Source organism: Cryptotermes secundus, unplaced genomic scaffold (genome assembly GCF_002891405.2).
Source record: "Cryptotermes secundus unplaced genomic scaffold, Csec_1.0 scaffold13, whole genome shotgun sequence".
Lineage (NCBI taxonomy): Eukaryota > Metazoa > Arthropoda > Insecta > Blattodea > Kalotermitidae > Cryptotermes > Cryptotermes secundus.
This window is the reverse complement of record NW_019734350.1, coordinates 2,034,106-2,049,947: the sequence shown is the minus strand read 5'-3', so window position 1 is coordinate 2,049,947 and position 15,842 is coordinate 2,034,106. Positions and strand designations below refer to the sequence as shown.

General features: G+C 37.9%; 1 protein-coding gene across 2 annotated transcripts in view; it reads right to left on the bottom strand.

Annotated features, from left to right (window-relative positions):
- Positions 1 to 1,271: 1,271 nt before the first annotated feature.
- The window catches only part of LOC111868738 (protein suppressor of white apricot), a 31,116-nt gene continuing 16,545 nt past the window's right edge, over positions 1,272 to 15,842 (bottom strand). The window contains exons 8-16 of one of the 2 annotated variants that reach the window (XM_023859672.2): positions 14,480 to 14,743; positions 12,720 to 13,040; positions 12,087 to 12,251; positions 10,370 to 10,493; positions 8,986 to 9,068; positions 7,760 to 7,916; positions 6,198 to 6,302; positions 4,641 to 4,819; positions 1,272 to 2,093 (exon numbers count right to left, since the gene is read on the bottom strand). In XM_023859672.2, coding sequence (XP_023715440.1) covers positions 4,648 to 4,819; positions 6,198 to 6,302; positions 7,760 to 7,916; positions 8,986 to 9,068; positions 10,370 to 10,493; positions 12,087 to 12,251; positions 12,720 to 13,040; positions 14,480 to 14,743 — 1,391 coding nt within the window. In that variant the 3' untranslated portion in view covers positions 1,272 to 2,093; positions 4,641 to 4,647. The other variant, XM_023859671.2, reaches the window with a different exon arrangement.

Here is a 15,842-nt window from a genome sequence, read left to right as displayed (position 1 = left end):
GACTGTGAAGGTCCATGAAGTTGTAAGATGTCGAGGCTCCCACTTCTGCAGAACTGGCTTACAGATGGCAGTAAGGTTGTCAGCCTTATGCACTGGTAGCCCTTTACCCCACAGAAAGATTCCTGGTACTCATTCCTGTTAGTGGCCGAGTCAAACCCAGAGCCATAGTGCAGCTGGAAGGATTAGATAAAGTAAAAAAATCTAATGACCTCACTGGGATTCAAACCCACAACCTTCCAGCTGTAGCATAGTGTCTCAACCAACTACACTATGGCATACCCCCTTAATAACAGCGTAACTGTGGAAATTATAATTTTAGTGCAGATAAAAAGTAGTAAAATGAGCCAAATATAATTCCTCACTGCAATAGAATCAAGACTCACATTGTTACAGACTTGAAACGGCAGTGAACTGAATTTTAAAATGCAACCAGACTGATATATACTCTGTCCTCAATAAACAGTCAGAAAAACAACTGTATCATAACTGTGGCATTCTTGGTTGTGACACCATACAGCATTGTAAGAGGATACTATCATTTCAGAGTCAAAGCATGTTGTACAATAACTGTCCACATATTTTGGGGGTAAGACAGAGGTGATGTCACCATTTCTCTGTATTTATATCTGTAAGTGCAGCTAAACAAGTGAGAAAATGTATGGCTTGTATTAATAATTCTAGCATTCTTGATCCCGTTTGCTTAATTACCTCAAGAGCTGTATACCTTATGGGAAATATGTATCGGGGATAAAATATGTTTATCATCTTCACAACTTTTGTTCATTGTTTCATATTTTGTTAGATACAATAAAAATGCACATAGAAGTGCATGCGAGTCTTTATGTATAGTGCCAATTATTGTTGTCAGATGATAACCAAAAATCAGAATGCGTCAGAAGAATTTTAGTAAAGCTCCCCAATATCAACTTTCATGAAAATGTGTTCAACAGTTCCTGAATTATTAGATACAGATGGACAGATATGTGGTGAAGCTAACAGGCACATTTTCTATGGCTTTTCATTGCACACCCACCATAAACACATTGTACACATCCAAGTGTGCCAAAGCAGCAGCAAATTCATAATCTTCACTTTCGTCTGTATGAATAACAGTGGTCTTTATTTAATCAAAGATCTCATGTAAGAAATAACTGAACTTTCATTTCACTGATCACAGTTTGCAAACTAAAATATTTACTTCCTTTCAAGTACGTCTATTGCTGCAGATTTTGTGCGTGCATAACACATCTCAAGACTTATTATTTTGCATCTTATAAACGTATCACATGCGTTTTGGCACCTCTGTTCTATATATAATTATCTTCCTATTTCACACAATATTCCAATTGCTGCAGGAGTTTCTAAGCCCACTTAGCCATAAGCTTTTTGAAGCCTCCACAATGGACATGTGGTGGCCTCTGGCTTTCTACTGACTCCTTCAAAGGCCCAAGGAAATGGAAACTGTTGATAGCTAAGTCTGGATTATGAGGAAGATGCCGAAGCACTTACCAGCTGCTAGCCACTTTCATCAGGAACTCTAAATGTTACAGAATACAAATCCCAGTAAGGTAAATTTGTGCATTAGCATCAGCAAATCACAGTACACCACTTCTGGCATAATCAAAAATGGACTTCTGACAAACTCAAGATTATGTGAACCATTCAAGCACTTTGGATGGTGACATGAGTACTCTTCTATATCACTACACATGAACATCAATTAATTTAGAAACTGGATATTCTCAGAGCAATGAGAAATTTCAAGACAATTGTTTGTCATTTTACATGTCTGCCCACTCCTTTATCATCTCAGAAAACAACAGAAAAAAAATGTGTTTCTGTAACTAAATATCAGATTCCTGAAGTGTGTAATGGGCCAAGTGTTGTCACTTAATTCTAAGAGTATAAAAAGAAATAGTCTTTGTAATTGCTTTACACTCTTCATTTAATTAACATTTTGCAGCTCATAATCACTGCAGGAGAAACTTTTACAAACTAATACATATTAAAGTCATCATTACAGTATGCTGGTCCCAAATAAAACACACTGGGGCAGTAATCTGTGCTGTGTGCCTGCAGACTGACTTCATGATCTGTAAAAGATATTGAAAACAATTTTTAATGATGGAACACTATAAAGTGACAAAATCAGTTGCGAAAAAAAACGTTTGCATTGATCCATGAAATGTTGCTATATCCTTGGGATTAAGTCAGTCTTGATGTTGAAACAGTGATACTGAATGTAAACTGCATTACAACAGAATTATGAAAATGCAACAGATAAAATTATGTATCTCCAGTTTACACCAATGTTCCAGCAGTAGATGAGTCCAAGCCAGCTTATTACCCTATTACTTATTCTGTAATAACATGGGGCTCATGACAACAATGGGATGGTGACAACATGACATAACTGCAACTGTCTTCACTTTTACATTTTCTTGTGTATGTCAACCTTTGGCTTAATCTGGTCAATTACTACTGTTGGCTACACGGTACCACCCACTCATGAAAGACACAAATTCAACTTAACCTTTAAGAGACGGGCCATTTAAATTCCCATAATGGCAGCAGGCTGGACTTAATTTAAATGTCCGCCATTGTAGAGTATTAAAAATTGTAAGCATGTTACTGAAAATTCTGTGATTTCTACAATTTTTGTGATAAATGAACGAAATAAACGCTGCTTTTATCTACAAAGAATATAGAATCAGATATTGTAATTTACAGATTTTAAAGTCTGTAAAAATTGTTACTGATTCCAAAAAAAAATTTCCCAATTTCGAGCATCTGTCCACAAATATGCATACACTTTCTGCAGTATAAATGCATGCAGCTGACATCCTGTCTTACTGTGTCTTATCTGACAAAAGGGGAGGAAGTTTATGTTTGTATTGCACATTCTCCAGTCACCTTTCTGTATGCACGAGTGTGGGCGAAGTCTTATTGTACCTTGTCCTTCAGAAACTCTGACTGTGTATATCTCGGACTAGCCACACAGAGGTACTGTTCTTGGAATAGCCCTGCATTTCCCCCTTGCTTCCATGCCACTTTCAGAGTCACCTGTGCCACATTCTGAATCGGTGTCATTTATCAGCAGCCTATCAATTTCGGTTTCTTCCACGCAAAATGAGGCCATGGTGGATAATTGAAATTGCGATGTTTTATATGCGTTACGATTAGAGGAGGCCACCCGACATCACTGGCCAACTTCCTCTAATACGAGACTGAGGTGTCATGTGTGCTCTTCGCGTGGGAAATGGAGTTACATCCGGACAAAGTGCATGAATTGCGACGTCGGACTCTGCATTCAGTTAGATGATGCAGGATGGAAGACTGTCTACTTATAAAGCGGGTGCCCAAAAATAATGTAACTAGAACAAGAATTTCTATCTTAAAATTATATTTTAAAACACTGTGCACACGCACGGTGTCGCACAGCCACTCGGCTACACTTTAAAGGTCTCCATACAGTGTCGCTTGGCTCTTAAAGATTTAACATTATAGTGACACTTCCTCTATACAATATATGTTATATAATCATGACTGCTGCCAGATCAGTTGTGAAAACAGTGTGACAAGTGTAAGGTGACAATAAACACCAGATACCGCAACATACACAAATAATATAAGCACTAATGACACATGGAATCTGAAATGTACCATATTTGCACTAAGTTTAAATACATGTACCTTTCCAGGTTATGGTCTTCTGGGTTAGCAGTGAAACTTCAATCCTGAGGATGGAGGCAGATTCGGAAACTTTGGTAACTACCTACAAGAGGCTAGAATCATAACCCAGAAGACCAAAATAATATTTTATTGCATGTATACACCAGAAAACTTTAAATCTCAAATATAAGGTAAAGCTATCCCTTAACATGCGAAAAGGCCCATAGGGCTGTGAGATATCGAGGCTCCCACATTTTCTGTAGACAATCAGTTCACAGATGGTGGTAAGGTTGTCCACCTTAAGTGCTGGCCACCCTTCACTCCAGGAAGGTTCCTGGTACTCATTTCTGTTAAGAGGCAGAGTCAACCTCACTCCCATAGTGCGGCTGAAAGGATTAGGTCCATTGAAAAAATCCACCTCATTGGGACTCGAATCCACGGCCTTCTGGTTCAACTGCCTACACCACTGCGTGCCCCTTAAATTATGTATAATTGTCAATTGCTCTTAAACTATTCATTTATTGCCTAAATGAGGCTTGTTACAAATTGTCTTCAGGTCCTACAAAGCATATCAATTTATAACATGAAAGTCTATGGGGAAAAGGATAGCTGAATTAGAGTAATTTAACTTATGACATTTTCAGCAACACATTATGACTGATAAGTTGGAATGAAAGGTATTTCATGGTTGGCTTCTACAGAAAGTTGGAAAACAATGTGTGCCAGTTTCTTACAGCTCAGATTTCTGAGATAAGTTGCTTACTTATTTAAAAATAAACTGTTTTCCAATTCTTGTAATAAAATATGTTATTATTGACTGATTAATTTACCATTTGAGAAATTAACAACAGCCCCCAAAAAACAAGGATAGGTTTGAATAAACATGTACTCTTCTTTACTGTGCCAACATTCCAAGAAACTTGGGAATTGCAATTCATTCTTAACAAGTTTAATTAAACACCAGTTACCTTTCAGTTAAGAACAGCAACTAGCACCAGAACTTGATTTCCTTTCAGAATTTCTTGAGCCCTTTTTGCCCTTTTTGTGGCGTACTTTCTTGTTGTTATGTGATTGTGCCCTTGTACTAGACTTCTCATTGCCGTGACGATGGCATTTGGAATGATGCGACTTGGATCTCGATCGGGACCTGGCCACCACCCCCCCAAAAAAACAGTAAGTTTTATTGGCAGAATTAAACAAGTATCATCCTGTCAGAAAGCTTCCAACACTCCAATTATCCTGCATCTGTCCACTATCAGAAGCCTTCTGCCACCAACTTATCAATTTACCACATCACATTATTATTGCATGTCAACTACTCTACTGTCACATGTTAGTGACTCATGACTAACTTGGTCCCACTGGGCCCCATTACACAGCATTGGCATGAACACAGAAAACAGTGCATTCAAACTCGGGGCATCCCTTAGTAGACTTTGTTTTGTTTAGATGCTATGATGCAACATCCCCCAGCCTCTTATCACTCATGCGACGCTGTGAATCAGAGTACGCATATCACGTTTCTGCACTGCAATAAAATCATCTGGGGCTACGATTCTTCTACAGTTTGTCCATGTGTTTAACTAATTAAGCACAATGACATGAAGGTGTATGGGGGAGTGGATGTACAGATTCACATTTTCTTGAACTCAGCACTAGCTGGAGGTGAGTGGTCAGCTTCAAGTACCCACCACTTTATCCCTCCCCCATATCCATTGGATAGGAGGTTGAGTGGACCCCAGAGCTGGTCTGGACAATGTGGAGAAAATTCTTGCCCCTACCGCGAATCTAACTCCCATGTCTTGTTCATCTAGCCTGCAGCCAGTCACTATTAACAACTAGGATATCCCGGCTACACTAAAACATCAATTATCAAAGATAAATCTCAAAACTGGTTCCACTGGTTAAAGATAGTACAACATAAATATTCTGTGTGGATGAAATTTAAGAATTTCTATGGCTCTAAGAAGGGGTATTTCAGATATGGGTTTTTATAACTAACAGTGTATCTTCCTTAAATCTGACTCCACTTCTATATGGATACACACGGACAATTTGGTATAAGTAGAAGCTTCGGGTCATCCTCCTCCCTAATAGCAATGAACACAATTCCACGCACTTTCTACAACTTTGAAACATATAGTTTGATGGGTAAAAGTGTACCAGTATACTGCTGATGAAATTTATAAATGCTAATCAAATTCTAAACAAGAAACATATATACTGGGTGATGTAAAAATATCATTGTTGGATGCATAATATCCACAGCTGCTCGCCACAAGAACAGCTGTGCAGTGAGAATGGAAAAATATATGTACTTATCATAGCAGATTTGTGTTTCTCCTCTGCATACTTCATTATGCCATGACCACTTAACAACTGTGCACAGGCTTGGACAGAATGCAGTAAAATGCTCTGTGTAACTGCTCATCAAAGAAAAAAGAATTCATCAGATTAAATACTTCTTTCTGTGCAATAATTGATGGCGTTCTGGATCAATGCAAATTTTATATACAGATTCATACCTCGAACGAGCCTTTTTCTTCGATTTCCTTGATTTCATGTGTTCATCATGTTTCTTATGTCTGAAGGACCGAAAATGGGAATGAGAAAGCGATGACGCCTGAGACCTGAAAGATATAAACATATACAGTACTTTTATTCAGAGGATAAATACTTACTAGCAAAATCAAATAAAGCTGATAACTTTCCCCCATTACATACACCTTATATCTGAAAGTTTCCATCTGAAAATATGGGCGTGACCTATATTCAGGATACAACAGTCTCATTCACAAAACATCATAAAAATGTAGCAAATGCCACTTTTCTGCACACCTAATATGATGTATGGCTGAAGTCTGTATGAATAACTAACTACACGGAGCTGAGTCCTTGAGAAACTTCAAGTCTTTCAGCTACCCAGGAATTTCCCTACATTTTAAGAAACTCAAAAGGTTTATTACCATGATCATAAGAGCCCTCCAATGGTCCATATCCTGAGCCAGATGAATCCAGTATATAGCCTCCCATCATAACTCTAACATCCATATTAATATTAACCTCCAACCTACATCTAGATTTTCCTAGATATCTCTTTTTCTGGATTTCCTAGCAAAACCCTTCATATATTCTACTTTAACCCCAAGCACACTACATGGGCTGCCCATCTCTGAGTATACATAAAAACATTTCAAAGTGGACTTACTCTTAAACACAAAATTTACACAAGAAAAACAAGTGCCAGGTTTTGTTTTGATGAACAATCAGCTGCATAACAAAAATATAACAAGGCAACTGACTTGATGATGTAGAATATCACATGAAGAGCTTTTAACTTTATTTTAGGCCATAACTTTCATTTTTATAATAAGTTTATATAGTTCATTGTATTTTACACCATATATTTTATAACGTAATAATTATCAAGTATCCAGCTTCAACTCGCAATTGCAGTTCAGTAGTGTGTGTATGGTAATCATGTGTTTGCCTGATGATGGCTTTAGTAGCCGAAACATGTAGCCAAGGTAATTTTAGCCTTGACCACTGTATTGTTGTGTTGCAATGGACTCTAATAAAGAATTGTATATAATAACACAACAGGATGCATAAAATGAAAATTAGCAACTCCTTACTTCTACTACCATACAGCAACTAAAACCTTCTTGCTGCCAATATGATTCATTAACAGTGGTCAACATTCAATGTTCCCACTCTACAACACATGAACTCCATACAGCACACTTTCTTTAGAAGCCAAAAGTCCCTCAGCTTAAGAAATTCCTCACCTTTTATGGAATCTGAAGGCATACCACCATGTTCATATGAAATTACCATTGTCCCTATCTCAAACCAGATGAACCCTGTTCACATATCTAGGTCTTCTAAGAAGTTTCTTCTCTTAAAGCTTTCCAGCCAAAACTGGTATCCATATTACACACTTAAACACAAATAAAGACCCATTTAGACTGCACCATGGCAGGCCTAACAGTGCTGGCTCATTCAGTTAACTGGCTGGAAAAAGGTTCAATAGCAAGACCAAAAAAAAAAAAAAGTCATAAAAGATACAGAGGAGGTGATACTGTACATTTTATGTGAACCTGATATTTTCTTCTTCTTGCGTTTGTATTTATCAACCATATGAATGTGATTTCGACCCTTTGAACTATTTGTGGTGTGGTCACTGCTATTGCCAGACTCACTGCTTGAACTAGCGTTCCGTCGCTTCACTCCCTGCTTAGATTCTGTAACAAAAATAAAAACCTTTTATAATCAAAACTTGTACAAAAACATTTCCTATACTAGCCCTTCAAGCCTGTACAGCATGAGCACATTCTTGTAGCATTCAAACAAGCCTTGCAGCATCAACTCAAGTATGCAATCACTAACTGCAGGGTCATAGAAAAATCATCCATCTCCATCTCTTGGAGGAAGATCATATTAGACATACCATTAAACCTGAAAACCTTGAGAGAGAAATGCACAAGCTCATTTCTTCAGTTAAAATGTTCATGTAATTGCTTAATATGACTCAACATGCACTGCCTAATAGTCCAAGGACAAATGATACTGGATGTTATGAACACTCCAGTGATGAAGTGTGTATGTATGATGGTGGACACGTAGATATTTCTGACTGATGATTGCCTCTTTCTGGTGCAAAACTCATAAAATATGGAAATCTAAAACAAACTGGGGGATGAAAGGCCAAAGAGAGGCAGAGAATAACAGATTAAATGGTAATGGAAGAAATTTTATTCTCATAGACATAACAAAATATATTTTAAAACAGTGATCCCATAAAGTGTGTCAGAATATCTGGAAGCTCTGAATGCATATTTTCACGCTTCACTTATGAATTCTGAAATGAAAAGGTATGCCACAAAATTCATGGACACACAAGGATCAAATAACCTAACAATCTTGCATTCTCAACCAGAAAGACACTGACAGTGATGAACTTTGAGTGTTTTCTGCTATCACAATTCTTATGGAAATACACCACATGCCTATAGTTAAATCACATGTGCTTTAAAAGCTATCAAGATCTACCACATCAAACACAACCTCTATCATAAAATAAGAGCGCATTTTGGATGAATAATCATGCCACATTAAACCTCAGTCTTAACACCTAAAAATTTCTTAAAATTATGTCAAAGAAGTTGCTTTCTTTTGAATGTTTTTTTTTTGAGGTTCTCTGTTGTTATTCTACATTTATGATGTTGTTATGCTTCATGGGACAGGTGACAGACAGGGCATGGAAGGTTTCATAACATACATGCAGAACTCACAGTGCAAAGAATGCCTTACCCTGTATTTGAACATACAAAGAGGTTGTCTGTGGCTGGGCATCCCCATTCTGTTTCGGATTGAGACGATCCTCCAATTCTTGACTGAAATTAAAGTTTCTATATATGAATATGTGAAATACAAATAACATGAAAGTGCATACAGATAAACCAGGCAAAGCTGTCCCTGTAACAGGCCATGAAGGCCCATGAGAGTGTGAGAGGTCAAGGCTCCTGCATCTTCTAGACAATCGGCTCACAGATGGCAATAGGGTTGTCAGCCTCACGCACCTGCCACCCTTTAACCCCTAGGAATCTTCCTGGTACTCATTTTCGTTAGAGGCTGAATTGACCCCATGGCCATTGTGTGGTTGGAGGGATTAGGTAAACTGATAAAATCCAATGACTTTAAATTGATATCAAGGCACAGAGCAATGGCCAATCAAAAAGTGGACTAAACAGCAAAATGTCTACTGTATTTAAACTCAAAGTATAAACGCAAAAATTCCCAAACTTTTGCAATCAGTCCTAAAAAGGCACAAGATTCCTATTTTTAAATTTATTTTATTCATTGGACGAATATTTTAACTGTGACAACAATTAAAGTTTCGGAATTGTTACAGGTGGTAGTTGATAGCGCTTTATTGTTAAAGATGATAGTTTTTGTTCATGTTGTATATTGTTAATATTTTTAACTGGTATGACATTACACAATTGTGATGCAGTATGTGATCATGTTTACTCATGTTGACTATTTCTACATCCACTGGTGTTTAACAATGTAAGGATTTATGGAATGCTGAAAAAATGAATGAATGAATGAATGAACAAAAGCACTATGGAATGCTAGACAGCTGCAAACAAGAGTAAAAATTATGAATTTATAAAAGGAACTAAAGTCAGTTAATTGTACAAAAGAATTTCAAGAGCACAGCAAACAAACTCTTGATGCATATCATGAGGGGACAAATACGGACTTGGTCTGACTCCTGCAATGAAGATGAAGGTATGCTAGAACATACTCTCTTCAATGCAAGACTGACAAGCTCTACATGGAACAGGTTCTAAAATCTGATACTTTGGGAAGGAGCATGGTCTGAATTTTGGAACATAATGCTATTCGTAACAATTCTGTACATATTTAGGAACGTGTAAACACATTACTGTTTGTGTAACAGAAATTTCATCCTTCAGCATAACAATCTAAAAATCTCTGAATCAGGTAAAATACAGAACTGCTTTTAAATGTGTTCTCGCCTTTCTATAGGGAGAATTAAAAACTTTAACATTTGCCTGCTATCATCATAGGCAATAGTGGGCGAAACAGGCTCTTGTTTCAAACAAACACAAGACCTATTAACAGAAGACTGTGAAACTGAAAGGAATGTGTTTAAAACTCTCCTCACCTCCCATTACCTACAAGCTGTGGTGAAGGTACATCACTAAATGAAGTTGGAGAAGGAACCGATGATACTTCTCCTTCATCATCACTAATCCTCTGTACTGGCGCACCATCAGGAAGCTGAGGACCTACCAAAATAAAATCTTACATGTCTTCAACACAGCCTTTTATCAAAAAAAATATATCATGATAACAAATTCCACAAAAAGAGGACCCTTCATGAGAAGCTGAGAGCCAAGCTACTCACAAACCTTAAGGCATCAATTAAGATTTCCATCTTTTGGGATATGATGCTAATTTGGTAGATAGCTGTCCATGTTTCTGCAGAACATACTGTCTCCAATTTCAGGGTCAAAGTGTTGATACTGATATCAATTTTGCATATCAATATATTGCTTAATTTCTTCATGAAACAAAATTTGTCTTATCTAACTGAAAATGCTGAAATAATCATAACACCATCCACTGCAGAAAATGTGGGAGACTGGACAAGAACAATATATGATCTTTCACCGGATATATCTTAGTGAGGCAACAATCCCATCTGTACAATCACTGCCTGAATATTTCCAGAAATTCATGCATACCAGTAAGATGTTCTTTGAATCGGTCTACTAAACAAAATGACAAACCAATACTGAGGCTGGACTGTGGGTGACCTCCGGTAGTGTTTTGTTCCATAGTTGGAACATAATCTCCCTCCTCCAGCTAACGTTTTTTGAAGTGTTTGTCAGTAATATCTTTTCTGCATCTTGTAGTCATCAGTTGTGGTATTACAGCCCCCCCCCAAAGGTCTGTCCTCTAAATATCTTCCCATCATTCTGGGAGAAATATGGAAATCTGTGGGGTAGGGGCAGACATTCTAAAAAGACAAGTGAAAAGACTGAGATAAATGATAGATTTCATTTTACCCTTCTTGGTGCTATACCCCAAGGCTGTTAATTCATTCTGACACAAGCAAATGAAACATGTGTCCAATTTCTTGCTAAATGAAACACTGCAACTCCCAAAAAAATAAATTATCTCATCACTTATACATAAAAAAACAATTTTTAAATGGGAGTGTAATTTGACCTAATATTTTCATTTAAGTAAAACAGCAGCAATATGCAATGTTTAAGAATGTATTTGCTTAGGTACCAGGGAGATCTAAAAAACTATAATTGGTAAAAAAAATTCATTATCAATATAAAAATATCCAACACAGACACAGAATTCCAAACTGACTGATATCCTTGCTCAAATTTTTCATGAAATTCTATGAGTCAAAAAATAAACCAACTAATCTCAAGAAAGAAAACAGTTCTAAATCAGGTCATGGGGGGGTCACCAAAATGCACAAAATATATGTATAAAATCAGACTGTATTTGAGGTATACAAGTATGCCAACTTATGGATTTACTATGTTCTACAAATGTCGCAACATGGTACCACACCAACAGCTACAAAGAGAAAAATGAAGAGATTCATGATGACAAAGCCTAGTAAAGGTCCCTTAAAACACTTCTATGAAAAGAACCACCATTCTGCAATAGGTCACATCAAAAGATTCTGATTGATCTTGGCATGTATAGTGAATTTAATTCTTAAACACATATGTACATTTTGTTCCTTGTCCTTCAAAAGTACATAAAGCAACAGGCTATTCTTTCTATTATTTATCTACATGAATAAAAATGGGATTTTCAAACTACATAACATTAAGGTATAGTAAGGTTACCTATGATGGGAGAGTCAAGAGTTCCAAGCGGATGATCTTTACGTATCATATTTAGAAAAGCAGCAGCTCTTCGCTTTCTCTCCAACTGTAGTTGCTTTTCACGAGCTGCAGCTGCAATTTTTTCCCGAGCTGCAGCTGCCAACCTATCTTTTAATCGTTCTTCAGCTTGAAAGAAAAAAGAAATTACACTTTTCAGAAGGAGCTTCCAATACAAATGTAACAAGAACAAGCACCATTGCATTATAAAAATTCAACTTCTTACCAACTGAGAATATGTAATGCCAATTAAAGTAGTAATTCCTAACCTATGACCCATAAGAGACAGATACTGGGGTGCCCATTCATCTCATTATAATTACCATAGAATCCATATGTTATCAACTGGGGCATTCTTTCTCCAAGTACTTCGATTTCCGCTATCAATTCTCATTCCACCACCTGCTTCACATTCAACAATCATCCAATACCAACACTATATATTCTTGATACTGATAGCATTATTAAATATAAAAAAAAATAAAATGTTATCCACTTTCATATTAAAGTACGTATAACTGTAATTTGCATATATGACAGGGGAGGGGGGAATCATTCTTAATACAAATGAAAATCAAATGATCTATGTCTACATACCCCATTTGGCTTTATCTGCAGATCCTTTCTTTTCTTTGCTGCTGCTCCCGTTTTCCTCAACTGTTGTGGTGTTTGCTGTCACTGGTTGTGCTATAGTAGTACTCTCTGTGAGGTCAATTACTTCAGCCTCAACTTTTATCTCCTTCTCTTCTTTAATTACATTCTCTTCTACCTTCTTCTTTTCTTCAACCTTCGCTTTGTCTTTATCCTTCTCCTGACCTTCTTCTTCATCTGAACTCTCCTCCACTGGTAGAGCACTACGCTTCTCCAAGAGCAAAGCCTCTGATTCTTTAGGTTTCTTTATTGAAAAGCACACGGGAGCTGCAAAATAAATTCCTATGTCCATACATTCTATATGCACTGTAATACAGACATATCAAGTACAGCACACAGATGCATTATAGTGTGCATATGGATGTATTATTATTCTTGAATAAATTTTGAGAACATTTAACAAAAAAACAGAAAATTGTTATAATTATATGCATGACATTGGACTTTCCTTCAGCAGCTGAAAGTCATGCTGCTCACGAATTTCCTTCTTATACAGCCTGAAGATATACAGCAATACCCCATTTAACACTGACTTTATATAATGTCCTTTGTTCTTGGGCCAATTTTTGTCAAATAAATTAAGCCCAGGAGGAAGCGGCCTCCGTAGTCTAGAGGTAACGTTCCCACATCATGACTCGACGTACACGGGTTCAAATACCCGGCGGAGGTCGTCGAATTTTTAAGGGCGGAAAAATTCAGAGAACAAGTCCTCCGGGAGGGACTTAAAGCCGTGGGTCCTGTGTCGTAGCCTTACGGCACGTAAAAGAACCTCATATCTCCAAAGGAGGTCACTGAGCCAAATTACGGACGTTTCCCACCCAACAGCAGTCTCTAATACCTCTGGTAGATAGGGGAAGCATTATAGATACCTCTCAGCTAGTAGAGCCAGTCTCGCTGGCTGGGCGGGACTGATGCTAAGCACCAGTACCGGTAGGATATAGAGACTGGTAGAAACCATAGAGGGAAGCACAATGGACCACTACAGGTCTAAATGCATGGGGAAACCCACCCTCTCCAATAACTAACTAACTAACTAAGCCCAGAAGGAAATAAATGGTAACATTCAAATGTTGAGAACAATGATGGCTCTAAAACTGATGGTGTTGATGATCATGTAGAAAGAAATTTAACCACAAGTTCACCAAGATATTTTTCTTGACTAAGATTGATGATGCTATAGATATTGTAACCAAATATTACCCAAATTCTGAACACAGCGCTAAGAGAACAGAGGCATGTACAACATCCAGCTACACAGAAATGTGTAGGCAGAAATATTTTTAGGCCTTGATGCCTTCTTAATGAAAGCTGGCAATTACTCAGGAAAGTAAGCAAAGGTAGTAGATCTGAACATAACTGGAGAGACATGGGGCATGTGGTAGCGTACTTGGTTGAAGCACTAGGCTGCAAGCCTGAAGGTCATGGGTTCAAGTCCCAATGAGGTCACTGGATTTTTTTCAATTGACCTAATCCTTCCAGCCACATTATGGCCCTGGGGCCGACTCAGCCTCTAACAGAAGTGAGTACCCGGAATATTCTTGGGGGTAAAGGGTGGCCGGCATGCAAGGCTGACAACCTTGCTGCCATCTGTGAGCCGATTGTCTAGAAAATGTGGGAACCTCAACTTATTTTACTTACTTTCACTCGTATGTATTAGGATAAAATCAATTATACAATATCAGAATAATATCCAATGAATTCTTTACCTGGTTTGGACCTCTGTTTACAGTTTTCCTGTCTGCTGCCATCACTGCTCTTATCAGAGCTGTCTCGGCTGTCTTCACCAGCACCAGCCATCAGATTCATATCCTGACTGGAATCATCCACTTCCATCCTTCCTGAAGCACTGCCAACTGAAGCTACAGAACTGCATACAGCAGGAACTTCTAATTTCTCATAGACACCCAATTTATGCTGGTAATATTGGAAGAATGGATGATTCACATCAAGGAATGCAAAACGGCTGTCACCTGAAAATAATAATGCAATTAAAGTTTCCAATGGCTCAGTACATGTATATATGATATTCACTTGCATAATTTATGCACTCGTTCAGTAAACACATTTTTGAGAAAAACTGAATAGCATATATTTTCATCCTATTTTAGCTGCATACAAATTAACGTAATTAATCTGTAATTTGGCTTCGTGTACTGCATGATCTCTGATTTATAAAGGGTGGGGCGCAGAAACTTCCTTTTTGTGAAGACGCATTGTGAAGTGAGGGGAGGTCACAGAAAAGTGGGAATAGGCTCAGCGAATGCAGCAGTAGCGGAATTTTCTGTCTAATACCCCTCAGTAGGAAACATGAGGTGGACGAGTGAGCGGCGTGCGTTTGTTGTCGAAGCCTATTTTTCGAACAACCATTCCTACGTGGCGGTGCAGCGTGCATTCCATACTCACTTCGGAATTAAGCCCAGAGGTCCGGTTCTCGACCGGAAATTGATTGTTTTGTGGGTAGAGAACTTTAGGACAATTGGAATTGTGGTGAAAAAAAATCATCAGGACGACAACAGACCGTTACAACGCCAGAAAATGTGGAGGCAGTTCGACAGTCGATTTTGAGATCTCCAAGATGCTCCGCTCGCAAACATGCAGTCGCCCTAGACATATGCAATCGTTCAATGCACCAAATTCTTCACAAACATCTTCATTTCCATCCCTATAAGATGGTTGTTGTGCAAGAATTGTCACATGATTTCCAGAACCGAATAATGGGCGTGTGAAACATTATTGGAAACTTTACCCCCTGATGCACTTGTTTTCTTTAGTGATGAGGCACATTTTCACCTATCCGGATATGTCAACAAGCAGAATATGCACTATTGGAGTGGTAAGAATCCCAGAGAGCTCCATGAAAGGCCACTTCACCGTGATAAGGTGACAGTATGGTGTGCGCTGTCGAGAGTTGGAGTTATTGGCCCTTGGCCCATATTTTTTTGAAGAAGACAATCATGCAGTTATTGTCAATTCACAGTGGTATATGGACATGATTAAAAACTTTTTCGAAACAGCTCTTGAAGAAATGCATCTAGGAAATGTCTGGTTCCAACAGGATGGTGCAACGGC